At 44.0% G+C, this 27,931-nt stretch overlaps 1 protein-coding gene across 1 annotated transcript; it reads right to left on the reverse strand.

Annotated features, from left to right (window-relative positions):
* Positions 1-1,057: 1,057 nt before the first annotated feature.
* Positions 1,058-27,785, reverse strand: LOC119434548 (splicing factor 45). The gene is made up of 10 exons (XM_037701685.2): positions 27,331-27,785; positions 25,796-25,869; positions 22,868-22,981; positions 21,063-21,205; positions 20,492-20,586; positions 17,036-17,129; positions 13,460-13,614; positions 10,999-11,132; positions 5,582-5,753; positions 1,058-1,220 (listed from the first exon to the last, which is right to left on the reverse strand). The coding sequence occupies exons 1-10, from the start codon at positions 27,398-27,400 to the stop codon at positions 1,123-1,125; spliced, it is 1,149 nt and encodes a 382-aa protein (XP_037557613.1). The 5' UTR covers positions 27,401-27,785; the 3' UTR covers positions 1,058-1,122.
* Positions 27,786-27,931: the final 146 nt, after the last annotated feature.

A 27,931-nucleotide genomic window follows, 5' to 3' on the forward strand; every position in this document is an offset into this window, starting at 1 on the left:
AACAGCTGATCGCACAGAAACAGGACAGAAGCGGTAATGGTTTCGTATTCATGCGCTTTCGCTGAGGCAACGTATGGCACGCCACCAAAAGTGCCATCTCGTTTCTCGAGAACAAACTGTTCCGCGAAAAGGGTCAATAGATCTGCGTTCAAATTTCGCATTAAAGGATATCGTTATCGTTTTACTTTGCATTGCGATAATTTAGCAAATCGTATGGAAATTTTTGTTTGTGAAATTTTTAGTGCAATGATGTTCGTGTAATATTTACAAGTACGTTTCCATGTGAACATTTTTCTGTTTTTAGTTTGATTTAGCATGCTAACGCGTTGCGCAAATAATGCCTTTGTTACATGATACTTTTTTTTGCCTCGTTTCATAAGGCTTGTTTTACGTTGATGCCTTCCCAATGCCTTCCTGACGGCATGTAAGGTATCCATAAATAAACTAATAAAAAATAAACATGCCGAAAGCAGACATGTGGACAAGCGACTAGTATCTTTGTGTTGATGTAATTTACATTTTAATCATTACTGTTTTCAGTTATGGTAATGCCTGCTTGGGCGGCAACTAATGAACGAGTAAATAATTGCATAATTTATAATTTCATGCTTGGTGTACAATTTCTCGCTCCATCCAGCCTTAAGACATGTCAGGCGGCAGGTAATGGCACGCAAGCTTACGCAGCAGAAGATATGCATTTCTTTTATCTGCAAGAAAACCTTCTTAAAGCTTGCCTATAAATTTAAGTACACAAGTGATTTCAGCATGTTTCTGTGAATGGATCATGCTTTGTCTTGCCTCAGGCTCTATCACGACAGTGAAATGCACAGACGAAAGCAAGCACGACACCGCAAGCAAGGACAAAATGTTTCACAATTGCAGAGTGCATCATTCATAACCGTTTTCTATAAAAGACACCATTTAATGAAGTAATGCAAAACTCAAAAAAGCCAGTGCTTCAGACAGCACACTGCTTTCATGTGCCATAAATGGAAAAAAAAAAAAACACAGTGCTTGCTGATATCACTGCAATGGCAGGCCAGCATGGAATAAATGAAAATGAAATTACATTTTTATTGATGCCAAGGGTATATATACAGAGACAAGCGCCCAGGTGAAGAGTCAGTCTGATAATTCGAGGCGCTTGAACTTGTCGTGGTCATAGAAGGATGCCTTGACAATACGACCACCGAAGTAACGGCCATTGGTGTCAACAACAGCTGCAAAGCAAATGAGAAACCACTTGAAAGAAACTGCAAGCACAGTGTCAATAACTTCTTTCAATGATTTTAAAACTGGTGAGTACCTGGTAATGTTCCATGACAATATAATAATACAGTCAAGGAAATGATTCAAACTTGCATGAATGCCATTTTTGCATAAATATAGACCAGATGTTTTATAGCCTCATAGCGTGAGTGTGCGCTGTGCCGCTACTCTTAGACAGCAGGTGCTGCCTTCTGGCAGGGTTTGCGGGAGATGAGAGAAAATGGTTGTACTTGCTGTACGTGTTTGCTTGTAATGTTTTTAGACCTGTTCTTACCACACCTGCTGAGCTGTTTGTCTTCTGCATATTTTGAGAAGTGGATAGTACATACGGTAGCACAGTGCCCTCGTTGGCTGCACCAACAACCAGCAAAAGAAGATGCAGCTCATGCAACAGCCCTGCGACTTACACGGAGACACATTTTCGTGGTGCCTGCAATGCACCATTCGGTATTAGCTTTACAAAGAAAAGACTTCTTGCCGAGCGTGTTTGCTCAGGTGGGTATTTGTTTTGCTGCCGTAAGATATGCGATAGTGTGCATCCTGCCTTCCTACGCTGCGGGCTTGGGATAACAGTGCACTGTTATGTGGCCGTTTATGGCCATTCAGCATTTTTATTTTCAGTCTGCTAGGTTCACTTTCTGAATGAAAAGCCAACTACTGTCATCCCATACCCAAAACTGTGTTTTGGACACGAAAGAAAGGTGAGCACAAAGCAATCAGGTGTGCGTGTCAACTTCGTAACTTGCACAGCGCTTGTTCCATTACGGCAAGTGTAAAAAGACTGCATGAAACTTGATGGTTTTTGTGTCCTGTGTTTTTAATGCACATGCATGAGCCGCATTCGACTACTCGTCACCGCGAAAAGATAAAGTGGCATATGACCAGCGTGCAAAGAAACAGGGCTGCGCACGCCTCAATGCCTTATTTGTTCCAACTTTTTTTTGTGCACAACGTCAGGATGCTTGAACTGCTATAATTGTGTGATGCTCACACTCAGCTACACGAGAAGCATGTTCAGTTGTTCCTAACAAAGCTGGTGCCCGTTTCAACGATGTCATAAATGGATACGCAAATTATGGCATGTTCTCTATTGACTGCAACAGAAAAAAAAAGAAAGATAAAATTAAAGGGTCTGTAAGTGGCAGAAGACGCAAATGATAATGTAACGCTTCTATCTCATGTACACTGCACTGGCCCACTAATTGGTTATGTTGCTGAGTGTGTTATTTGTCAATGTGACTAGAGCTTATACAGACCAGCTTGCTCATACTTGGTGTATAACACATAAACTTGCAAAACATACATAAGCACTAGACCCTTCTTTGCCACTGTGCGCAGCGAGCAATAACATAGAAAACCATTTTAATGTACTGCTCACAATAAATCGCCACCAATAACTTGTGTTGTGTTGTGTTGTGTCTCACAAACACAGGGCCTTTAAATAAAGTTATTTGACTGACTGAACTTGTGTTGTATATTTTAATGACAAAGCAAGGTAAAAATGCAGCACAAAGATGGCTTTAGCATGCGGCGCAAACATGCTATTCGCCTTTTAAAAAGCGAAGTACAGCTTACCAGATGTCATCTAGTGCTTTTCAGACACTTCCCTAAAGCCCCTAAAATGGGTAGAAATATGCAGATCTCGCAGGAAGAAGCTTGGCTAACTACACGACATTGCAACTGCCGTAAAGCAGACAACGTTAAATTACCTCCGTGGTATATAATCCTGTCATGTGAAATGTGATTGCATTAAAGAAGGCTCATTTACCGATTTCTGGAGATGACAAGACGGCTGCAGCACTTTTGTAACTTGCCACTTGTTTCTACGGTTACTGTGTATACTTATTGACGCAGTTTAATAAATAGGCGGAGGTAAGCAAGAATCTGTGTTTCAAATGTCGATAGGAATTACATACTTCTGGAATGATGAGCAACACGAGAACAAGGTGAGAGCAGGAGCCAACGTTTCGACAAGTGGACTTGTCTTCTACTTGTCGAAACGTTGGCCCCTGCTCTCACCTTTTTCTCGTGTTGCTCATCGTCTTGAATTTCCATCTCCCGCATTCCTCGTGTTTTTCCCTGTACTTGTGGAAGTATGACTATCATACTATCACCGACTATCATCTGCTAACGCTTGGTCGCGCCCACCCCCATAGGAACTTTGGCCACACTGCTTATCAGTGTCGTAGTCGTCAGGTCTCGCTAATTTCTAATAATTTTGAACACTCAACTAGCGTGTAACAAGATGTACGCTTGTCAGCGCGTGCTCAATCCTGGCCGCTCATGGCTGGATGCCTTCGCAGACTTCGCTTCATATAGAGCTATTGCACAAAATAAATAATTTAGATGTGGCTACTATCTATTATTCACGCTGGTCTGCACTGCACAGCACAGCCAGACTGGAGCACATGAGCACGAGCGCACACTCCAGCCCTGTAGTGCACGTAGTTAGCCACTACAGTTGCATGTAGCTGCGTCTACAGCGTAGCGTAGATACCGTGGCAGCCATGGGGTGCCGCGACGAGCGCGCTCACTGAGCTTGCCGCGACTTGCTGAGGACAACAGCATGGCTCTGATTGGCATTTGTGGGTGACGTGACGCAAGGCCTGAGCGCCAACCTCTTACGAACAGGTTGTCTGCTTCCTGAGTTGTACATCTTCGAGGTGTGTCACCATCATGGTTGAAGCTGATTACATTAGGAATCCTTTCAATGTGAGTACGGAGAGCAGCAACCATTGCTTAGCCGATGTGCGCAGCTGACATACTCATACGAGCGAACATTAAAACGAAGTTTGTTCAACCCTTGAAAATTGTGTGATTGTCATAGAGATAACAGTGAAAGGAAATGTGCTACTCATGTCACTCGGTGCGAGAATTATCTAGTGCAGTGCAGCACAGCAAAAGAATGAGACACTGAACTCAACCGTAAGCCAAGAGATAGCCTCAGAGTTTGGCATCTTGTAAATCAGAAGTAGTGCCATCTATGAAAACATCCAAAATTAAATTTTAACTGTGCCATGTTGACATTGTGGCCCCCACCCCGTTTTGCCGTAGCCTTTGCAGTGCAAGGCATTGAAGAAGGAGCGGGAGCACCTCCAAGGGGATCACAGGCGATCTTTGACTGCCAATAATTGCACTTCTGCTGAACGCATTGAAGTATTTTTTTGCTGCAAGGTATTTCTGAAATAGTCTGTTTTAACATCAAATGCATTTCTCGACTTTGATAAAAAGTGGTTCAGGAGCCCTTTAAAAGGAATCTCCACCTCAAATATTCATACCTATTTGAAATGGAGAAACAGTCTTTATTTGTCTGTCACAGAACTGATCTGAACAAAAAATGAAACATAAAAAAATTGAAATTGTAATGACCTTGAGAAGAATTTTTTTTATTTAGCTGTCTACTTTTTGCACATTGCTGAAAATCAGATAAATTCAAGAAACTGATTCCACTTTTGCAACTTTAACTCAACAATATGTATACAGTTGTGTAAGCTGCATTTATTAGAACGTCTAAAAACCAAACTTAACATAACATATACCAAGCAATGACTTTGTGTAAACTGCACAATAATACTTAACATTCGTGAACTTTCAACGCTCCAATTACACAGTTCTGGTGTATCGTTGTACTGTTGTAAATATTGTGCTTCAATTGTCTTGCAATTTACTCAACTGCAGTAATTTCTGCAAGAAAAATACCAACAAGATGCCGAAATTTACCTTCTTTTAAGCGTGGCAAATTTGACTCAAATTGCCTCAGTGATTGCATAATGGAAGCACCTCAATGTTTCGCATGTACTTGGATAGTTAACTACCTTTAGTTGCTGTAAAACAAGGCACACTTACTGAGCATCCATTTTTATTGCACCAATATTTCCAAAGATTAACTTTAACAAGTACAGTTTTATTCAACAGAACAGAAAAAAGGAGTGATTCAATATGACAGCTTTTTTAAACGTGTGCAATCTCATTTTGCTTACCTGAAGGGCTAAGAAGTTTTGTTTGCCTTATCGTTTCTTAGTTATTTTTTGTTTTGGTTGTTTAGCGTTTGCTCAGTCTTGAGGGGCTTTTTGTGTTTATGTCATTTTATTTATTTATTTTTGCTGCTTAGGCCAAACAATTGATCTGCAGTACTAAAAAAAAAAAAAAAGGAAACTGGAACTGTATGCAAGTCAAAGCTTCCTTTCAAGAAGCCAAAATACTGGAACTAGCAAGCGAAAGTGTAGCTGAATACTTCACACAATGTTTCTGGCATTTTCAAAGCTCAGCAGCCTGCCTATACAGCTTCTACACTACCCAGAAGCCAGTTTACCTTTGATAGCAGATGCCATACTTTTGAACTCGATAAAGATGCGCACAGCGTCTTCATCAGCAACGCCTGGCATTTCGTAGATGAGACAGCGCACCACTTCTCCGTACTTGGAGCACTCCTCTTTCGTCTCTGGCTCAAGATCGTCATCGACCTCGCCAGGTCCCACCATATTCTGCATGTGGTAGCATAGTTAAAGCAATCAACATGTGACAAATCTTCACAACAGCCAGTGCATGCTGAACTCTTCAGCTGGCCAAAAGACTGGCTCCAAGCAATCCAGTCTCACAGTTCTCAATGCAAGTGTACATGTGTGCTCTGGCTGGGTACTTTATGACTAAAAGGACATAATTTTCTCAGAAATTTGCAGTGGCCACTGATAATGCACAATTATTACTTTGTGCCCACAAATTCACTTGTGACTAATTACTCAAAAGACGCATGTTGCAGCTGCAGTATTGAAGCTAGTCTACGCGAAGGGCCGCATCCATTGACAGTTGCCAATATACAGTAGAACCTCTTTGGTATGGTCTGGAAAAGAAACATGAGAAAAAAAGCTGTCAGCCCTTCCACTGGGGTGGAGATGGAAGACCAGCGAAGCTGTACTATGATGGGAATTGTGTATTTCCAATTATGACTATTAATACGTGATGGTGTAATGGGTTATTTGAACTATTAAAGAATGAGAATTAAAGAATGATCCGGCGGTTTTAATTTATTTAGTGACCACAGGGACCATGGCCTTATGGTGGCTACGGTACACTGCCATAGGGTGTACGGCAAAGGTTGGCACATTGTTCATAAACACGTCACCAACGCCGTGCGCGTTCGGTGTGAATGCGGGCAGAATGACGTCGCCGTCGACGACAGTTGTGCGCATTGTTTGTGTGACCACACACAACCGCTGTCAAAACGCTGACTACGTGACGAACGGCTAAACGCCGTTGTTGACACTCTTTGGGGAGAGGCAGGCGAGAGCCCAGAGAGAGTCGGCGGCAGAGGCCGGCAGGGCTAGAGAGCCTACATGCAACGCTGTTTTAAAACAGCGTTGCATGTAGGCTCCCTAGGCAGGGCTGCGCGCATGCACCGTAGCGGGAGAGCGGGCACGCACACGCACAGTCTAGGGTGCCTCGCTGCCCTCCTCACCCACCACTCCCCTTCCACTGGGAAGTCGCGTTTGCTCACTGCCGTGCGTTCGCTCCCCGTGAAAGTGAGCATCCCTCGTCCTCGCGCGTGTTCACTTGCACATACAGTATACGGCCAATGAGACAGAAAGACAGACAGACAAAGAACTTTAATGAAGGTCCTAATGTGGCCAATGCAGCATAGGGCCAATGAGAGTTTTTTTCTATTACCGGACGCGACGATCGAAAGGTGAGCCCTTAACAGCTTCGCTGTAAAACTGGCAAAACGTACGATACAAAGTGACTAAAACAATTTGGCAGACTCAACTGCAGTTGGCATCTACGTGATACGAAGTATTGTGCAAATCATTACATCAAGAGGCACCGATGTAGCTGAAGTTGGTGGGGCTGAGCAGCCCAAGACCCAAGTTGTCGTTTTTGTAGCTTCGGCGAGCTTACGTTTGCACTCCTTGAATTTAGCCGGGGTCAGCAGCTTCTTTGAGTGAGGCATTCTGGGGGGAAGTTCTGACATGTCTACCTGGCGCGAATCGTTGCAGCACGAGACACTGACGAGCGCTGAGCGGTCGGAGACGTGCATTGTCATTTTTGTGGCTTCAGCAAGCTTACGCTTGTGCTCCTCGAATTCAGCCTGGGTCAGCAGCTTCCTTGAGCGGGGCAATTTGGCGGCAAGTTCTGACGTGCCCACTCGGCGTGAATCGTTGCAGCACAAGACGCCAACGCATATCGAGCTAGTGGGGCCCGAGCAGCCTGAGAGGCGCATTGTTGTTTTCTTGTTCCTGGTGTTTTAAGATGAAACCAAAACGAAATTGAGCTGGTAGGTGACGCCAGAATACAATACTGCCAGAGAAAAACATGACACTCTCTTTGTGCCCCCTGCAGCAGGGAACGGTGGCACATATTTGAGTTATATCCTATTAAAAGCGCGCAGTGTGCTTCCAATGGTACTACACCATGTGTGCTGTGACACATACAAGTGAAGATGCTTATCGCAATCGGGTTGGCAGCGATAGCTGCGAATGTGGCGTGCGATGACCCATAAGGAGATTTGCTGGTACCAGAATATGAAACTGAGTGAGCACCAGTGTTTTGCCGTGACATGAGCAGGCAAGTACAGTGGGGAAGTTGCTGCGGCGTGCGGTAACTGTTCTCAATTTCATGTGCCTTGCTACTGTTGTTGTTTATATGGAATCAAATGGTTAAGAAATGTATAATACGATCGCAGTTTGACGATGCACGGAACGTTGGTGCCGAAAGATCATTTCTCCGGGAACATATCAACCAGTAAAAAAAAAAAAAAAAAGAAGTGTAACTGTATTGGGTCATTGTGTGTGTTTTGATCGCGAACGTTAGTGCCGGGAAATCGTAGGAAACAAGATCTTATCAATGAGGTTCTACTGTATATTTCTGACACTGAGGGGGCTGCTAAACCCCTTCAATAACTAGACTGTTCCCCCTTTCACCCCCCAATAAGCAAACAAGTTTCAAAGAAAAAGTAAACTTTTGTTAGTTTTCACAATGACACCGGTATGAAAACTTCATTTTAAGAGCTTTTCTCAGAGTCTGGATGAATGAACAGCTTGATATTTCGTAGTGGTTGAGGACATTTCGAGTTCGCCTGCTGCACGGCCTGATGTGTGCTTCACGTGCTGCCACACGGCCGTGAAGTGCTGATGTGACATGCAACCTTGACTGCATGACGTCAGACGTTTAGGCTGTGCTGCATGAATTCAGTTCTGAGCTTTCTGCCTACATGTGAACAATAAGTGCATAGACAAACTTTGTCAGTTGCCAGCTGGTTGCCCGTGGACTCGTGCATCACTTCCACAGCGTCTAGCCGTTTGCATGATGTCAAGCCCAGTCACTAATAAGCCACTTGTAGGAACATATTAGCAGCAAGACTCCCGTGACAGCATGCCGCCCACCAACACACTAGGCAGTTAGGCCTAGCAAGTGTTGTATTGTTGGGTGTTGACTGCCAGAGTTATCGTATTTACTTGATTGTAAACACGAGTTTTTTCCCAGATTTTTGCTACCTGAAGTCGATTTTCGCGTTACAATCGAATACCGAAATTCAAATTGTCTAAAAAGTGCAATGATGCACCCAATTTTAATCAAGTGAAATGTGCGTATCTCGCGACCGGGCGCAAGGGGAACTGGCGACTCAATCTCCCACGCGAAAGGAGGAAAGCAGGAAGGCAGCGTGGGAGAGAGGGGGTGCGGCTTCTAATTTATGTACTTGTACTTTACGCGGCTGCGGGCTGTCGCGGGCACCGTATCTTGAAAGCGATCTCCATACAGCTCCATGTATGCGCTGTGCTTTCACCGCTCAGTTTCCGTTAAAGCGATAGACCGCACCAACCTTCGCTCGCTGCTGTCACCGCGCTTGCTCACGCCAGCATTTTGACAGTGGTTGTCTGCAGTCATCGAGTGTGATCTATTCATGTTTGCTTCTGCGCGCTGAAACCATGCTTGTTAATTCAGTTAGTAAGCGAATGTGTCCAAGTTTATGCAGCCGATAAAACTACTAACCTTACTCCGTATAGCTCTCTACTAATTTGTTATCGCAATTGATGCTTCACCTTTCGGGCGAAACTGCATAGCTGCGAAATTTCATGCATCCGGTGGTCTCGCGTTACTTTAGTGGTTTTCTTCATTTTTTTTTTTCGCTGGACGCAACAAAAAGTCACCCCTCGCGTTACTTTCCTGGTTTTATTTTTTCTTGATGGATGCAATGAAAAGTCAATCCTCGCGTTACAATCGAGTAAATACGGCAAGTCATGCCTTGTAAAAAAAAGGAAAGTCCTCCTCACCATTGAATGCAAGGATACAAGAACAACCTGAATGGTACAACTTTGTTTACAGGTGCCATATCTGCAACATCTTTCATCATCATCACTTTCATGATGATGATGAAAATGATGATATGGCACGTGCCTGACTTCTACAGCGACCCCGCTATTGGTAGTGTCTGTCTCGGCGGAGCTTAGGGGGCAGTGAATGTACTGGAAATAAGTCATTACCCATCAAAAACATATTCTGCCAGCCCACGAAGGTTTTCAAGGAATAACCGTAGCTCACAAATGCCCGATTATGCTATTTTCCCCCAATTTTAACGCACACCTTTTTTTCTTCTTTTTAAAAAAATTGGGGTAAAAATTGTCTGCACGGTGCAATCGGATACAAAACCAAGAACGCCTTTACGGCGTTCATATGCTTTACTGCGTAACACTATTGTAACGCGGCGAAGCCGACTTTAAAAACCGTGCGGTGAAGCTAACCTAAGGAAACCAGCCACCACTGTGCAACACATATTTTTCTAGCTAAAAATCACGTGTTTGATTTTTACTTTGTTCAGGAGCTTTAATGTAATTTATACATTAGTTTTCTACTTTGGACACATAGAAAGTGCGCGCCTGTTTGATTCGAGGGCATGTCAGACTCTGGCAAATATTGCCAAATGAATCGGCAGTGTGCTTTGACATTTTTTATGTATCTTGATTAATTCAACCCGCCGGATAAGTCAATCAGTTTCGTTGACCCTGCCAGCTTTTCTTTTGGTTTCACAGTGAAAGCTTGTGTACATGACAACCTGTGATTTTTGCTGGTGGTCTGTCATTGAGTGTATTTGAAAGCCTAGTCATGTAGTATTTTCATCTTTGACACTATATTTTCAGTGATATTATCCTTACAACAAGCCCACGTGTGATAACGGTACACAAGTCCTTCAGCAGCTTTTCTTCTTAGCCCACTTGTGGTCTTTTTTTGGTAACCACTTATTTAGTGGCAATAATTTATTCAGCAGCTATATAGGGCCGGCATTTTGTAGCGACGTCTTATGCCTTATTCTATACTAGTCTTATCATCCACCACTCAGGGCCGGCTGATCCCTTTGATAACATGAGTGGATCGTCGCTCTGACCACTGACCAAGCGCGAAAAGGCATTAGCATCGGAAAGGCATCGCTACAAAATACCGGCCTAGGTATGTCTTTCGAAGGCTTGCTTGCAATCCAGCTCTAAAGATGTTCAGAGGCTCTTCAAACATACATGACAATTAGTCACTTTATGTTTAAAACTGATCCTAAATGTCCCTGACATTGAGCTGACTTTTTTTCACTAGCCAGTACAAACCCAACAATGTCGAAATATGTGCTCTTGCTTTAAATATATATGCGTCTGCGTTTGACTACTTGATATTCGACACTTGTCCGTATTACTATTCGATTCATCTTCGCCCCCCTCTAGTCTGGTCCATTGCGAGCTTACCCTTACTTACCCTCAGGAGGACCACCTTGGATGGGTTGCGCATCATGTCGGTGATGGATTCGTTCTGCTGCTGCTGACTAATGCTGGAAGGAGGAGGGAGCATCGATGGAGGAGCCATCGGAGGCGCTGGTGGGGGCAGGGGATCTGCATAAATCAGAGCAGCGAATATATAATAGTATCACCGAATCAAATCGACAGTGAACGTTCGAGTAATTTGATGCGTGAATCGAATATACAGTAAAACCTCGATAACTCGAAGGCCGCCGGCCCACGAAAATTCTTCAAATTAAGCGGATTTACAAATTACCCAAAATGTAGAAAAAAAAAGAAAACAAGCAAGAACTTGCCTCAATAAATAATCACCTTTATTTTCCATGTCCGAAAAAGATTACTTAAAGTAATCACTGATGCAGGATTGCTTGGCGCGGTAGTTCGCCGCCCCAAGTGCCATGTTCTCCAGCTCGCTCACAACACGTAGCATATGCAAATAACCCCTGCTACACACAACAAAGCTGCAGATGATGTTCATTGAATCGATAACTGCTGTTAAAGTGGGCGCGCAGGTGCTTGACTACAAAAATTCGGACTTGATGGATATTTCAGAATTCATAAATGCACCATTAGGGTTCCCATTGAGCTAATGGATTTTTGCGACGGATTTTTTGGACGAATTGAGGCCCAAAAGTTCGATATTCTGGACTAAATTGCTCGTACCAAGCCACGCTACCCCATCGAACATGTATATAAACTACCCGATCAAGGAGGAAGGGAAAAAACTAGGAGGGAGCGTCATGTGACAATCCTGAAGCCTAGTCATGCTGCTCTTGTCGACTGTACACGGACACGACGTCACTCTAGCGCAAACCCAAGCAAGTCTGAATGCCTCCAAGCGCAGTACGAGGCAGGGCACTATTAGAAATTTTTTCAAGTCGCTCTAAGCCTAATAATTTTTTTTTTCGCTGAATGAGTTTTTTTGACTATTTTTCGGTCCTCGCGAGTTCCAGAAAATCGGTCGGCAACTGTTATGTAGCGCCCTAACCTAAGAGTCGCGCGTTACTGCCGGCCGGAAAGTACGAATTATCCGGTTAGAGCGTGCGGACTATTCAAGTTATCTGGTAGATTTTGCATTGAAAATGACGGGACCGCTTAAATTCTTGGAAAATTTTGAATTAACCAAGTTCAAATTATCGAGGTTTTACTGTACTACTCGATTTCTTGAATATTTAATATATTTGGTATTGAGACCCGCGCAGCACCAGATGTCATGTGCTCCGCGCAGCCCCTGGTGCTCGATGCCGCTCAATTAAGCGTTTCACTTCGCTTTCGCCACAAAGGGATCGCCGAGCATGTCGCAGACAGTCCACCATGGCTGAAGCAGTAGCAGACTGTCACTGCGAGTGCTGTTCAACGTCGGCCCGATGCGGGGATCACACACACAACGCCAGAACACTGCAATTAGCATAACAGCACCGCGTGGGCCTGGGCCACCTCTGTCAGTACAAGGTTTGTCCAGGTCGACAGGACTGATCGAAATGATAATGCAACATGGACAGAGGGAACCGCAACATAAGCAGTGCATATTTCGTAAAGTGCAAAGATCGGGCCGATTGGCCACTGATAGGCACGCAGCATCGCGCAAATTTGCCGTGACCCTGCAGATTGTATATATCTTTCACAGGTGGCAAATCACGCCGAACCTGACAATGAAACAGAGTGGACGGTGCCTGCAACGCAAGTCACGTGATGCGCGGTCCTTTCGTCTGTCACGCATATAGGCTTTGCGATAACCCACCTGCTGTAACGTTGGGATAGTCCTCCTGCATTTTGGAAAAAAAACTGGAAAGCAAAGCTTTCTATGCAAAAATAAAAGATTGCCACAAAACACAGGTCCACTATTAAATTGAGAACCTCATTGGTATTCAGTACAACAGAGTGTCACTAATTCATTTGTTTTAGATTAAAAATAGCACTCGATTCTATTCAACAAAAGTTCTATAGAAAAAAAAAAGTTTTTCGACAGCTTCATGCACTAGAACTGAGCTGTAATCAGTGCCGGCATACTAATTTGGTGTTCACTTAAATAGGAGTAGACCATACTGTATGTCTTGATTGCTATGTACTACCTAAGTTACTGATAGCTTGCTAGGTTCTTGTTATGCAATGCCAGGAGACTTCTGAGCATGTGCAGGACTGTATTTTGTAGCCCAAAATTTGTAAGCATTAAATTTTGTGAAAAATTTTCCGATATTCGATTTGATTTCTGGCTTCTTTTTTTGCTTGATTCGATTCGAAATCTACTATATTCGGTATTCGCACACTCCTAGTAATTTGTTCTGCGGGGAAATACAGTAAAGTTGGACTCGACGTATTTCTTTTTTTACAGCACGGCAAGTGCGAACTTTGGGTTTTCCTCCACAGACAAGCAGGTGCACACACGGTGAGCACAAGTTACTGCCCCCATGACGCCTCACCTTTTGCAATGTCCTTCTCGTGGATGATTTTACCGCCACGCTTGCTCGTCTTCTCCACCTGCAGTGCCTGGCTCATGCCCTGCTCCTGCTTGCCCAAGCCCTGGCCCGCTTTGTAGCCGTAGCGAGCCATGATGCGTTGAGCAACCGATCCGGACCTGCATTTGCACACCAGGCAATGCGCTTACACTTAGCTTGCTGCATGAGCATGCCTGGCAGTCAGAATGTTCCCGTCAGGACTTTATATCACAGCAAGTGCATTTACCCTAGCATTGAAAGGCTTAAAAGGACGCTACACAGAAAACTAAGTTTGTATTTATGTTTGTAGTACTTGATGTTCCCACTCCCTTCTATAATGTCCCACAGATTGTGAAGGTATTCAAATAAATAAATATATAAGTTGAGTTGTACTAGTAAGTTACCCTTCTACAATAAGGAAAAAATCTGCCGTTACCATGAGAGTAGACTTGTTAAGCCCGTTAAGAAGGAAAAATGAAAGACGGGTGGCAACACCACCTTGATTCTCCCACACCAGCTCGTCATGATGTTATAAATTTTGATGTCATTGGCTTGTGCCTAGTTAATTTTTTATTAATAAGGATAGATTACATTGTATTCTAAACCAGCCAAAGACCACACTTCTACCTTTAAGACTGCCATAAACACAGATAAAGACAATTTCTATACTGCCACTAATAGAGTACCAAAGGAGGACAAAACTAACATAAATTTAAAGTTTCTGTGGTACGTTAGCTTGCTCACATCGGTTTTGTAAAACTCGTATTAAAAAAATAGCAATCTCTTCTGAGAGGTGGAAGTTGCCTGAAGTGCTGTGAAGCAATAGAATTGCCTTGCTACTTCGAAGCAGTAATTCCCATAGAAAACACGATGTTACAGAAGGCACATGAAATCAGGCAAAGAATGAAACAAGGTCAGGTCAAATAAGCTCAAATCTAACATTTGTTAGTTTTCCTTGCTCCATTCATTAATTTGGCACTTGGACAGTTCAGGCTTTCTTCCCCATTTTGTGAAATTGTATTGACATCTTATACCAATACATACAACTAACCTAAAAATTTTGACTGTTGCTCATTTTCCAATGGCCGAATTAGAATATGTGCTAAGAAAATGTAGTTTCCCGTAAACTTTTTGCAGCTAAGATGGATCAAATTGGACTGGATTTATATGCTAAACACTAGCACATGGCTACAGTTTTGTGGTTACCAATGAAGGCACGCATCCCACTAAATACAGTAATTTCATAAGCTGTGCTTTGTAGCAGACTGATCTGAACAATGTTTTGATGCAGGATGGAGCAATTGGCACAATGCTTTCACCCATGTTTTTCTGAAACCCTGTACTATATGATTTTTGTCCACTCTAAACTGTACTATTAGGCGCCATTCACAGATTGGTGTTTGTATTGTTAGGGTTATTGCATTGTTACATTGTGACGTTTCTGCTCAGAGTAACAGAACTACAATTATAATTCTTCAATTGTTTTTTATTAATTGACTTTTGACAACTTTTGCAAAGCAGTTCAAGGCATACATTAAAGATCTAAGCCAAATGCATTTGTTCTCAGTGAGCCGTAGTGCGCTTAGCCAGTGGACTTGTGATGGCAGCCGTGGCAGTCGCGGTGTAGCCGACCGCAGCAGCATAGCAGCCGTGTATGGGAATGCGCTTTACTACGAAATAAAGCGTTCAGAAAAAAGTGAGGATCGGGGGGGGCTTCTGTTGAAAAGAGAGCATTTGAGAGAAAGGTGACTTCGTGCTGCGCTTGTGAGCTCCACGCACCGAGTACAGCAGCAAAACTTGGCTGAAATGTTCACAGCAGCATATGCTACCCGCGGACTATGTTATTTCACCAAGCCTGAGGAGTGGTTCAGGGCCCCGCTTAAATGCAGCAAATTTAATTCAAATTGGCTCAATGGTTGTGCAACGGGATTGTTTCTGCATTTCACATGTATATGAATGTGCATGGCCCGAGCTTAGGTTTTCTCCAATCTGTTGCTTCTTTCCCCTGCAAACATTTTAAGAACAAGGCCTTGCATCATAGCTATGTGGCTTTACAACACCACTTACAGTGCAGACCACTTATAACGTAATTGTTTTTAGCATGGGTTTTTTTGACCACCAATATATCTCCCATAGAACTCAATGTATAGGCGGACCGTTTATTGCGCAAAGCAGAATACTGGTTATAGCGCGGTTCTTTAAAGCGCACAACCATGAAATCGGCGCATGGAGCACGGCCTTTTCTAGGAGGCATTGAGCACGGCCCGCACGGCCGCACGGTTGCCGGGCGCGCAAACGCAGAGGAGTGGGAGCACGGGCGCGCGCGCGGAGACCAGCGCGAAAAGCGAAACAAAATGTCGCAGTTCCCCCCGAAAGGTGAAGCGTCAATTGTGATAGCAAATTTACTAGTAGAGTATACGAAGTAAGGATAGTAGTTTTATCGCCGGCATAAACTTGGACACATCCGCTTACTAACTGAATTAACAAGCATGGTGTCAGCGCACACAAGCAAACATGAATAGATTGCACTCGATTACCGCAGACAAGCACTGTAAAAACGCTGGCGTGAGCAAATGTGGCGCAGCGACCAAAGGTTCGTGCGGTCTATCACTTCATCGGAAACTGAGCAGCAAAAGCACAGCGCATACAAAGGTCAGAGCCGTGTGGAAATCGCTTTCAAGATACGGTGCACATGACAGCCCTCAGCCGTGCAAAGTACAAGTACGCGGTGGCTTGCAGACTAAAAGCCGCACCCCCTCCCTCCCGCGCTGCCTTCGCCTTCGTGCTTTCCTCCTTTCGTGTGGGAGATTGAGCCGCCAGTTCCCCTTGCGCCCGATTGCAAGATATGGATTGAGTGCCGCATCTAAATGTCGCCTCCCCTCCCTCCCTCCCTCCCATCCCTCCACGGCCTTCCGCACGACGAGAGTCGTCGTGTTTGCTCTCCGCCGTACGTTCGCTCTCCGTGAAAGCACGCGTCCCTCGCGTGCTTTCACTCGCACATACAGCATACGGCATACAGCAGCATACCGCATACGGCATTTTTTTTCCGTTTTTTTTTTCCAGGAGTGGGAGCGGGGGCGCGCGCATGGAGACCAGCGGCAAAAAGTAAAACAAAAAGGAGGAGAAGGGCGGGAGACATTGGAGGAAGGAGGGCGCATGTTTCCTCACTACAGCAGTGTCCAAGCAGGGTGCGCGGAGTGCGGGGGAGAACCCCGGTGGCGCACTCCTTTTTTTTTTCAGGAGTGGGAGCGTGGGCGTGTGTGTGGAGACCAGTCTCCAGACGAAAATAAAACAGCGTTCTTCCGCTGATGCTGCACTTGTCAGGAGAACTTGGTTTCTGTGCTGTGTTGCGATTGTGTTGCATGTGTGTGTGGGTGAAATATGTAATAAATTGTGTTTGAAAGGTGGGTTGCCCGTTTGGCATAAGCAAAAGCCGAAAAAAAGCATGCTTTGGTTATAACGCGGTACCGCTTATAGCGCGGATTTTTACAACTCCCGCGACTTACGTTATAAGCGGTCTACACTGTATTGGCAAATGTTGGGGAAGTTGAGGCCACATACCCAAGGCCCGGTCTTGGACTGCCAGGGTCATCTCGGCCACCTGTGTCTTGCACAAGTGAAGGCGGTGGTGCAATTGCTGCTCCCGCTAAGCCTGCTGCAAAGCGTGAAAGACAAACGAGGTTTAACATCAAAGGCAATCAATGGCACAAGTTAAGATGTGCTTCATTAATTAGTTTAGAAGCTACATTTTTCAGAAGGTTCCAGAAAGCTATAAAGTTCGGTCCTCTTGTTCTGTATAAGGAAAGAAAGAGAAGAAATGAAATAAAGAAACTGCCAATCCATGAGCTAAGTGGCACCTGCTACTTCCTTCTGCCTTAGCAGCTGCCCTGCAGTACCATCTTATAACACAACCGCCCAATGCTACGTGGCTAGCCATGCAAATTAAAGAAAAAGACTTGTTTGCATCAAAGTTAGGAAAAGAAGACTGGTGAGGGTTCTGTAAGCACTGAGATAAAGTGCTCCGAATGTTTCTCAATGGAGGGAAATATGCTTCATGTTTTAGTTATGGATGTTTCCCAAGGCAGCTTTATCAAGTTACTTCACAGTCACACATATTTTGCTCTGTTACTGGCACCTTCGACTGGTCATTTTACAGTGTCCCAGCAGCGCTACAAAGGTAATGGAAAGGAGGACCAAAGATGTAATGATGGAAGGGAGGACCAAGGATAAGTGGGCTTAACAGTGACAACTAGGTCTCATCTGTCTTTATCTTTCATCTGTGTTTCTTCTGTCCATCAATGCTCAAAGTCACGCTGCTTTTCACAATGAGTGACAACCATGTTTTTATCGTAATTTAGCTTCTTTATTCATTATTGGAGTAAAGCTTAGTTTTTGTGCGGCACAACCTTCCTATTAAGCAATCTGAACAGCCAGTCGAAGATGCCGCAAGCTTCTTGCCCTCACATTGAAAACTGCAGTCTTTCTGACACTGCATTTGATGCATAGGAGCAGCAGCACAGAGGCAACACAAGAAAATTCACTCACAACTACTTAGAGGGGTCCTGAACTACCTCTCGGGCTAGGTGAAAAAACACATTTCTCGGATAGCATGCGCTGCTGTGAACATCTCAGCCAAATTTTGCTGTGCGCAGCACGTGTGGCTCACAAGCGGAGTGTAAAGTCACTTTTTTCTCACACTCTCTTTTCAACAGAGGCCTCCTCCTCGCCCGTCTCGGCTGCCAGTGGGACCCCTTGATGTCAGAGGGCAGATTCCCATAGGGCGCTGCTATTGGCCTATAGTTGACATCAATCACGAAGCCTGTTTGGATAAGTGCGCTTCTTCCTGCTGTTACTGTGTATAGTAGTTGATGCAGTGAATGAAATAGGCTGATTAGAGTGCACTAGAATATACCCTGAATTAAGCCAAAATCTGTGCTTCGAATTTCGATAAGAATTATACACTTCGAAAACATGCCGACTATCGTCTGCTCACGCTTATGTAGGAATGAAACTGTGGCCACACTGTTCACCGGCGTTGTAGACGCCAGAGCTTGCTATTATTTATTAGTCTTGAACACTCAACTAACCTTGGACCACGTGAAACCTAAACTCCAGACTACATGTACGCTTTGCCTGCTACACCTCGTGAGGAATGGCGTTTAGCATCAACAAGGGATGCGCGTTCACTTCCAGGCCGCTCCTAGCTAGATGTGCTTTGTATATTGAGCTATTGATAACACTTTAAAATGCGCAATATGGATTTGCCTACTATTCGGGCAGGACAAAGCCGGTCTGCCCCATGTAGCACGGCCAGACAGGAGCCCGTGAGCGTGCACTCCAGCCCTGTGTGGCACTTACAGTTGTGCGTTGCTGCACCTGCTGCGTAGTGTAAATACCGCGGCCATCACGGGGCGCTGTGATGAGCCCCCTCGCTATAATGCCATAGGTGGAGCACCGCCACTCTACCACCACCGGTGCCGCCGCGCTGCCCTGCTCCTTCGAAACAGAGGACATTGAGGGCAAATGGTCTCATACTAGGTCTGTTTGAAAAATTATTTTTGTAATATTCCTGGGAGGTACTATACTCACAAGGTGTTTTTGAGGCCTCAAAAAAAGGTGGTTCAGGGCTCCATTAAAGTGGTCCTAAACCACTCCTCGGGCTTGGTGAAAAAACGCAGTCAGCGGTTAAAATACGCTGCTGTGAATATCTCAGTCAAATTTTGCAGTTGTGCGTGGCGCGTGGAGCTTGCAAGTGGAGCATGATGTCACCTTTTTTCTCAAACTCTCTCTTTTCAACAAAAACGTTCTCCTTACTCTTTTCGGGCTACTATATTTCAAGATGAAGCAGATTCCCATACGCGACTGCTATTGGTCAGTAAATCACATCAAGGAGGGTGTTCGAATCAGTGTGCTTCTTCCTACTGTTACTGTGTATGTTTATTGACGCAGTTTAATAAATAGGCTGAAATGAAAATCTGCTCGAGAATTTCAATAAAAATTACGTTCTTCCAGAAGAAGCAGACCATTGTCTGCGCTTCGCTCGGCCACGACCACCCACGTAGGAATTAAACTTTGGCCACCTTGCTTATCAGTGTCTTTAAGCAAGGAGGCTTAAAGACACTGATAAGTTGGGTCTCACTAATTTCGACTAGTTTTGAACACTCAACTAGCATCAAACCACGTGGAACTTAAAGTCAGACCACACGCACGCTTGGCAGCTCGCACTCACTCATGGCTGCTTTTGGCTAGATGCCTTGGCAGAGTTCGTTTCGTATTGAGCTGCTGAGAGCGCTTCAAATGCGCAAGTTGGATAAGGCTACTATCCGTCAGTCAAGCTAGTACAGGACAAAGCCAGTCTGCACCCCATAGCACGGCCAAACTGGAGCCTGTGAGTGCTTGCGTGCGCTTGAGCCCTGCCATGCACAAAGCAAACGCTGCACATACGCACTTTTGCATGTGGCTGGGATCTGCTATGTAGCATAGATACCACGGCTGCCGGGAGTTGTTGCAAGGATCGCTGAGGACAACAGCGTTTGGCTTTGGGGCATCGTAGGCACCAAAATTGGAAATGGTGGCGTCTACGTGAACATCTAAAATCAAATTTGAATTGCGCACCATGGTGACATTCAGTATGCACAGCGTTGTGGACATGCATCGGTCTGTCGCAGTCTTCGCAGTGCAAGGAATTGAAGGAGCAGGAGCACCACGAAGGGGATCATTGGCGACCTTTGATTGACAACAACACCGCTTTTGCTGAACGCATTGAAGTACTTTCTGCGTTAAAGTATTCTTGAAATAGTCTATTTTAACTTGAAATGCATTTCTCGACTTTAACATAAGTGTTTCAGGGCCCCTTTAATACAGTTAACAAGCATTGCACCCATATTGGGCAATTAAATACTGCTGTCATCTGCACTTTATTTGCACCCACATTTAGCTTTTCCTTTTGGCACTGTTTAAGTACAAGTGCATTTAAGTACAAGCTTGGCACCTATTTTATTTCCTGGGCAACCATACCTCGGGAAGGTCGAGGAGGGGAGGCATCGTCGACTGGAGGACGGTCCTTTTCACGGTCACGATCACGGTCACGGTCACCTTTGTCTCGTCGCTTCCTGGAGGAGGCACAGAGACCAAATTTTATGCACAAGCAATGAAGTAAACAACAGGCACACAAGCGTAGACATGAAAACAAACCTATATGCATCTTTTTTCACAAGTGGTGCAGTCATACATTTAAAGGCACACACGAAAAAACTGTACCTACCGGAAAGGGCGCAAGAGGGGACGAAAGACAAAGGGAAGAAGCACACACGACAGGTGCTGTCCTGTGTGACAGCACCTATTCTGTGTGCTTCTTCCCCTTGTGTTTAGTCCCTTGTTGTGCTGCTCCAAAAATCAACATGAAACAACTCGCCCGATTGTCCATTTTGCTAATGGAAAATTTCACATGGCTGAAAAAGCATATGTATTTATCCTCTCTGTTGGCTTGATTAAGTCCACTGCAGTACAAAGGCTTCTGTCAGCATTTGTCCCTGCCACACAGTATTTCATTTAAACCATTCCATCAAAATGACAGATTTCCACCCACCTATCATCATGCTTGCGATCTTCCTTCTCTTTCCGCTCTCGGCGTTCTTTGGTCAACTTCTCATAGTCGTTGGGCCATAGGGGGTCATACTCCAACCGGACGTCCCAGTCACCACCAAGCAGGGATGCTGTGTTGGGGCCTTCCTGCACACCACCAGTACAATACTGGCACTCAGATGTGACCACAATGGAGGCATGTAAAGAACAGAAAGATCTCATGAACTGCCCAGAAAAAGTGATCGCAAAAACAAACATGTTTTACAGCATGCAAACCTCTTTTTAGACCTTCACTGCAGGCTAATTTACTGCTTTACAATTGGCAGCTTAATGATGTTTTGAAAGCAGGCTGAATCCACATGAACAAGATTTTTCACAGAAAAAGCTCTTGTCAGGCCAACAGGTCTAAAACAAATTTCTTTCACTGGAAAAAAAAAATTGCCAGCCACAAGCCAATATGGATGCGAGGTGCACAAAGGTAGGAAAAAGGGGTGGAAGCCGTACTTGTTTGTGAGCACCCGACCAGCCACTTTGCAAAATGTTGCTGGTCTTGTTGTCCGGTTGCTGGTTGCATTGCTGGTATGAGCTACATTGTAGTATAGGATTTGCGTAAGCCAAATGGGGCGCTGACCGTAAGTACACTGCATCATTCTCTTTATACTGTAAAACCTCATTGCAACAAAGTATATCCATTATTTAGTCATATCCTTTACTGCATGTATTGCACTATGAACCCCTATGGGGATTTCAAGAGGGCTGCAATGTAGGCTTGTTGGTGATGCATCGTAAATAGGTTACCACAGCGCGATTAAAAGACAGAACGAAAGAAGACACACAAGGACACACACAGCGAGGACACACACAGCGCCGTGTGTGTCCTTGTGTGTCTTCTTTTGTCTTGTCTTTTAATCGTGCTACGATAACCTATTCAAGGAGATTTTAAGGGGAATTTCACTTATTTTGTTATATCCATTATTTCGTTACATCATCATCCCATTTTCAAGTCCACTGCAGAACAAAGGACTCTCCCTGTGATCTCCAATTACCCCTGTCTTGTGCTAGCTGATTCCAGCTTGCACCTGCAAATTTCCTAATTTCATTACCCCATCCGAAACAACGCAATGTTTCGTCGAGTGGACCTAAAGTTGAAATGCTGCCCTAGCTCAGCTGCCGAATAAATTGAGCAGAGTGTGACGGTGCATCCATTTCATTTATTTGTCATTTTATGGCCAAGCTGACTGCAAGTCACTCGCGTCTTTGCCAGACGCACTCTTGAATATCCAAAATTGACGCAATTCTATGTATTGTCTGAGCGCGTTAAAAGAGAGCGGAGTCTCGGAGTGGTCCGTAAGCGACAAATAAGCGCTATTGTAACACACTCGAAATGCTCGCGATCCGTTCTTGTGCCAGCAGCAAAGGAATCGGCTATATTTCTTGAACTCGCCTTGGATGCAACGCTCTCCTGTCTTGACTCCTGAGGATCGATAATTCATTGTGGTTGCAATGAATAATTTCAGTTGCATCAAACCTTTTCTAAATGCTGTTTCTAGCAAAAGCACACTGTTATATGGCTGGCAATGCTTAAAATCCCAAATATATGCTGTGTCTTCTGATTCACCCATTGCCAGTGTCATCAATTCCTAAGGACACTTTTATTTCTCGTGTAGCAGAGCGACGCCAAAGTGACACTCAGTGCGCTGAAGTGCACTTGCTCTAAGTGACACTAAACTTGCCCGTGTGACACGGGGATAACACTCTTCCTCACAAGGAACAGTCAATAATAAAGAAGTGCATAAAATATTCACATACTCTGGTCTGGGCAAAGATTGCTGGAGGAGGTGGCATTTCATCTGGGTCGTCCCTTCTGGACTTGAGGTCCATTACAGGAGCCATGATTGCACTTCCCTTTCGAACAACATCCCGCTGCAATACATAAACAGGATTAGCAGTTGGATCATGCAGCACTTCACTACTGAATGAAACATCAGAGGAGCTTCTATAGAAAATGCACACGAGGTCACGCAAGAGGTCCTTCACTGTACTACCAGTAAAAATACTGATGCAACACAAACGCAAAGAAAAGAGTTTTTACAACTCAGAGGCAATGTCTGCACTTGCCTATGCAATCAAAAGACTGCATATGAATTTTAGGATCGGAAGTAGCATATGGCAAAGTTTATATTTTCCACCCTCCTGTGTCGCACTACCTTTAAGCATGAACAGTACCTTGGAATCCAAACACACAAATTTTGCTGAGATATTTCTTTGAAATGCAACTACAGAAGCTCAGACTATTAAATGCACAATCACAGAAGCATCAACAAAGTGCTTAGGTCACTGCACCATTATCATGGCTTGTTTACTGGCAGAGAGCAGATATGCTAGTCAGAACATGGTAACTACTAGAGATATAATTTCAATATCAAAGGCTTGAAAACAAGCAGTTTTTTTTTTTCAAAACTATTCATGCATAATAAAATGTAAGTATTACAATGTTAAAAATATATCATTAGGCAATCATATTAGGAAATTCTCATGAGCTGTACTTATCAGGTTGCAGCATCACTGCAATCTGCACATGTTGACTCTGACAAAAGCATCCCACAAGAATAGTAGAAGATAAAAAGCAAAGCTATTTATTTGATGCAAATGAAAACAATAGACGCTTTCTTTGATTCCCTGATGCACCCAGCTGCATTCATAAAACGCACAACAATACATTTTGTAGCATTTTTAATGAACCTTTTACCAAATGAGAAAGCTGGAACTTGTATATAAAGAAGTTGGCTGAAGTCTTCAATTCAGCTTAGAAGAAACCCTGCCCATTATTTTAGCAACTGTGTTGACCTCTAATGAAAATGATCAAGATTCAGTGGTATGAATTATTTTAGACTGTGAATACGAATATAATATTCCTGCTTTTCATAAATCTGTAGTAATGCAAGAATTTACTATTTGGCATCTCTGAATTTCGCATGGCAAAATATATGGGCACACAATAACTTCTGTAGCTTGCTTTACTTGTTGATTCTATCTTTGAAGACGAAATTGTGTGTTGCAATAACATCGACTCTTTTATTACCTGCATTCAGTGTATTGACTTTTCACAACGATTTTTTTTTTATCATTACATTTCTGTACCACTCCTGCAAGGGCTGTGAAGGGCCTGCAGTATATTAAAAAAAAAAAAAAGTTGAATTATACCAGCCACAAATACTGAGCTGTTCATGTAAGCTTGGCTTGGAAATAGCAGCTTTTCTTTTTCCAAGAGGAATCCTTTCTGCACGAAGAAGTACTTTTTGAAACACTTCTCCATGAAGCATGAAAAACCATTGTTCATGCTGCTAAATTTGTTGCTTTCTACACAATGCCTTGTCGGGCTTAAGCAAAATTTTCACTCAGCTCTACCTACAAGTGGCACTGCAAGTATGGTGTACTACTCATAGAATACTATACTACACGTATTGAAGAACATTAAAATTTAATTAGAGGGTTTGATGTCCTGAAACTGTACAGAGGATTATGAGGGACATTGAATTAGAGGGCTATGGATAAATTTTGACCACCTGGGTTTCTTTAGCATGCACCCAAAGCACAGAATAAGCATTTTTGCATTCCACCTTTATCCGATTGTGGCTACCGCGGCCAGGAATCAAACCCACAATCTCGTGTTAAGCAGCACAATGCCATAGCCAATGAGGTGGGCATTGAAGGATACAAACAAACCTCCACATATCGAACATGGATAAACCAATTATCTGATATAACAGAAAAATATATTATGTTTCTCGCCGACGTCAGTTTCTAGTAGGGTTGCAAACTCTTGAGTGAATGCAGTTGGGACGGGGGGAGGAAGTGGGGCTGAGGCGGGGGTGGAGGGCAGCTGGCAACGACCAATCTTGTCAGTGCCAGGAGTCGCCTGTCTGTACGTGCAATGAATTTGAACAAATATTTCTGGTGCTAAGGTGTCGCAATTTACAAGTTGCAACACAGTTGCCTGACTAACACGGCTACCAATACGGATAGAGTTACTGTGTACGGTTAGGGCCTACAACACAACTAAAAAGACAAGACCAACGAAACCCTCTTTATGTGTATGACAATACAACAGAACACAAAAGAGAAGAATGTGCAAACAAGCTGACAGGGATTATAAAAAGGAAATCTGGTCTATTTGTTGTGATCCAGTAGAAAGAAAAGCCAATGTCAGGACATTTAGCCGTCCCTACTGGGTTAAGTCGGGACATTAACTCGAAAGTCAGGACAGTCACGCTAAATTCAGGACAAGTGGCAACCCTAGTTTGCAGCGAATAAATGTTTATAATGAATATTGGATATAACAAGCTTATTTTCGCCTCAGATTCAACTTGGTTATAATGAAGTTCAACTGTATAAACAACTTTATTTACTTCACTGGCCCCTTTGTTATTTCCTACTATTACAAATTTAGAAATATTCACATACAAAGTAAACCCTTTCCTCATACTAACATATCCCCTTTCCAAACAATTTTTCTAGCATTTGCAAGACCCTAACAAAACAGCACAGAAAATGACACCGTAACTTCTCTAATTCGCTGGCGTTAATGGCAAAAGTTCTAACAAAGTGCCATTTTACCCGTGTCACGATTTACAGTACTTGCATCTAAGAAAGCAAAGCGATGGCAACAAGGCATGCAATAGGACAAAATATATGCAAAAGATTTGCTGATACACCCCAGTTCTGGAGAGCCCTTACCCTGGGCTGTGTCATAGCAGCCTTTTTCAGCTGCAGCTGAGACTGCAAGAGCTTTATTCCAGATGACCATCCCGCTGGAAAAGAGACCACAGCAAAGACAAGTTAGGAATCTGATTTCCAGGAAGAATTGGGGGGGAATCGTGTGGTCAATTTAATGCAGCTACTATGAAATGAAAAGACATGAGTCAGAACCAACTATCTTCTATTTCACTCACTTCAACCTTCTTGGACAGTTGGTGTGATTTTTGTCATCACAATCACAAGAATGAGTTCAATGTGTTCAACGCTCATAGTTCTGGCTCATATGTTCTATAGTATAACCTTGCTTGTAGTGAGCATGAACGACGAACTAACAGCTTTAGTTGGTTATTCAAGACTGGGTATGTTGTGTTCATTTCATGGGATCAGAAGTCAATAAAAAAAGTGTTCGCCACTATGGATAGCGGTGAAGTGTGACTGCAATGCCGCAATGGATAGTGGTGAAGTGTGCCTGCAATAATTACCTGTCAGATTCTCCCCCGTTAGCATCACTAACATCAGGGTTCCATCCAGAACATTCAACTCAAAATACAAGGTAAATTCAAAGATTTCAAGGATGACAAAGGTCAAATCTCAAGGAGGGGGAAACAAACCTTATTTGTATACATACACTGGAAAAGAGTGAAATCTACTTCTTTTTAGCTGATATTTCTTGCAGCTAAGCAGTTGCTGAGTACGACACATGCTTCGAGCTCTTCAAGTGGCTTTTCAACGGTGACTTTCCCATTATAATGATGCCAGTCAGCTTGTAGCATGACGGTTAGTAGTCTCCGGCTTCAGCCAAAGATACTTGTCACATTAAAGCCAAATGGCAGAAACTTACTTTACGCCAGGCATTTGTAGAGCCTAGGGTTCGAAAATGGAGCCAGGCTGCAGTGTGAACCAACTAGCAAAACAACAATGGTGGCACGGCTTGGTCACCTGATCTGGCTATCTAGCTCCACGATGGCTACGGCAATTTAAACCCCTCTGTGGTTGGTGGCCACATTGCATCGCTTGGCGAAACTGTAGAAATAAAACACTTAGGATCGTTTCCCGATAGATGGTGTCCATGGCATAGCCCCGATTCGGCGTTTGCTACTTCGAATGTTCAAATGTCACTCCCAACCCCAGTTTTCAAGGAATTCAAAGAGCACATTTATTTTTAAGGAGTTATAAGGGGTCTTGCATCTCGTTTTACAAATGCAAGGGTTTTCAATAATATCTAGGTGTAAGAAACCTGCAACATCGCTTATTCGCATCTACATCGAAAGTTTATAAAAACTGAACATTGACACGAGCTCTACGCTGCTGTCGAGTGAAAGCATCACTTTCTGCAGCCGTGGTAGTTTCCGCAGATGCAAATTGTTAAATGTTTTCTACGGACGCTTTTATTTTACCTGTACAGAAGATTTGCTCCGTACACACACAAGCTACGTCAAACTTTAAAAAAGAGCGAAGTGCGCCCTAGCGGTGTGTAGTTCTGTTCCTTTCCTGAAAGAGGAAAATATGCTCACCCAGATCAGCTTTCTGATCCCTCGGGCCTTTGTCCTTCGAGTCTAAGCCCAGACCGTCGTAAAGAGACATGCTGGTCTGAGCTCTGAGCGCTTCAGCGCGGGAGCACCGGTCAGCAAGAGGATCAGAGAAAAAGTGTCAGCCGGTGCGACCACTCCGGCACCTTTTTACACCGCCACGAGAAAGGTACGTGATAAAAACACCATTTAACCGCTACGTTGCAGTCACCAATGCGCGTAAGGAGCGATCCGATGTGTCCCACGTCGTCGTGGCAAACTTAGGCAGAAGCTCGCTCCCGGCTCTACGATGCAGTCACGGCTAATAGGTGCCTGAATGTCTCCACTCAGCTAACTTAACCGTATTTCCAAAACGCCGGTCCTCGGCGTATTGATAAATCGCGCAATTTCGACGGTGGACGTGAAAATAATACCTGGTACGACGTGAAAATAAACGGCAAGTTGTTTCGCCGGGTACGCACAGATCGACGGAAACGAGCAATCGCAGGGAATTGTGGGGCGCGCCGTCTGCTAGCAGCTTCCGGTTCGACATGCGACGCTAACATAACGACGCGGCGGCATCGGCGGCATGCCCGGCGCACGTGTT

This window comes from Dermacentor silvarum, unplaced genomic scaffold (genome assembly GCF_013339745.2).
Source record: "Dermacentor silvarum isolate Dsil-2018 unplaced genomic scaffold, BIME_Dsil_1.4 Seq125, whole genome shotgun sequence".
Lineage (NCBI taxonomy): Eukaryota > Metazoa > Arthropoda > Arachnida > Ixodida > Ixodidae > Dermacentor > Dermacentor silvarum.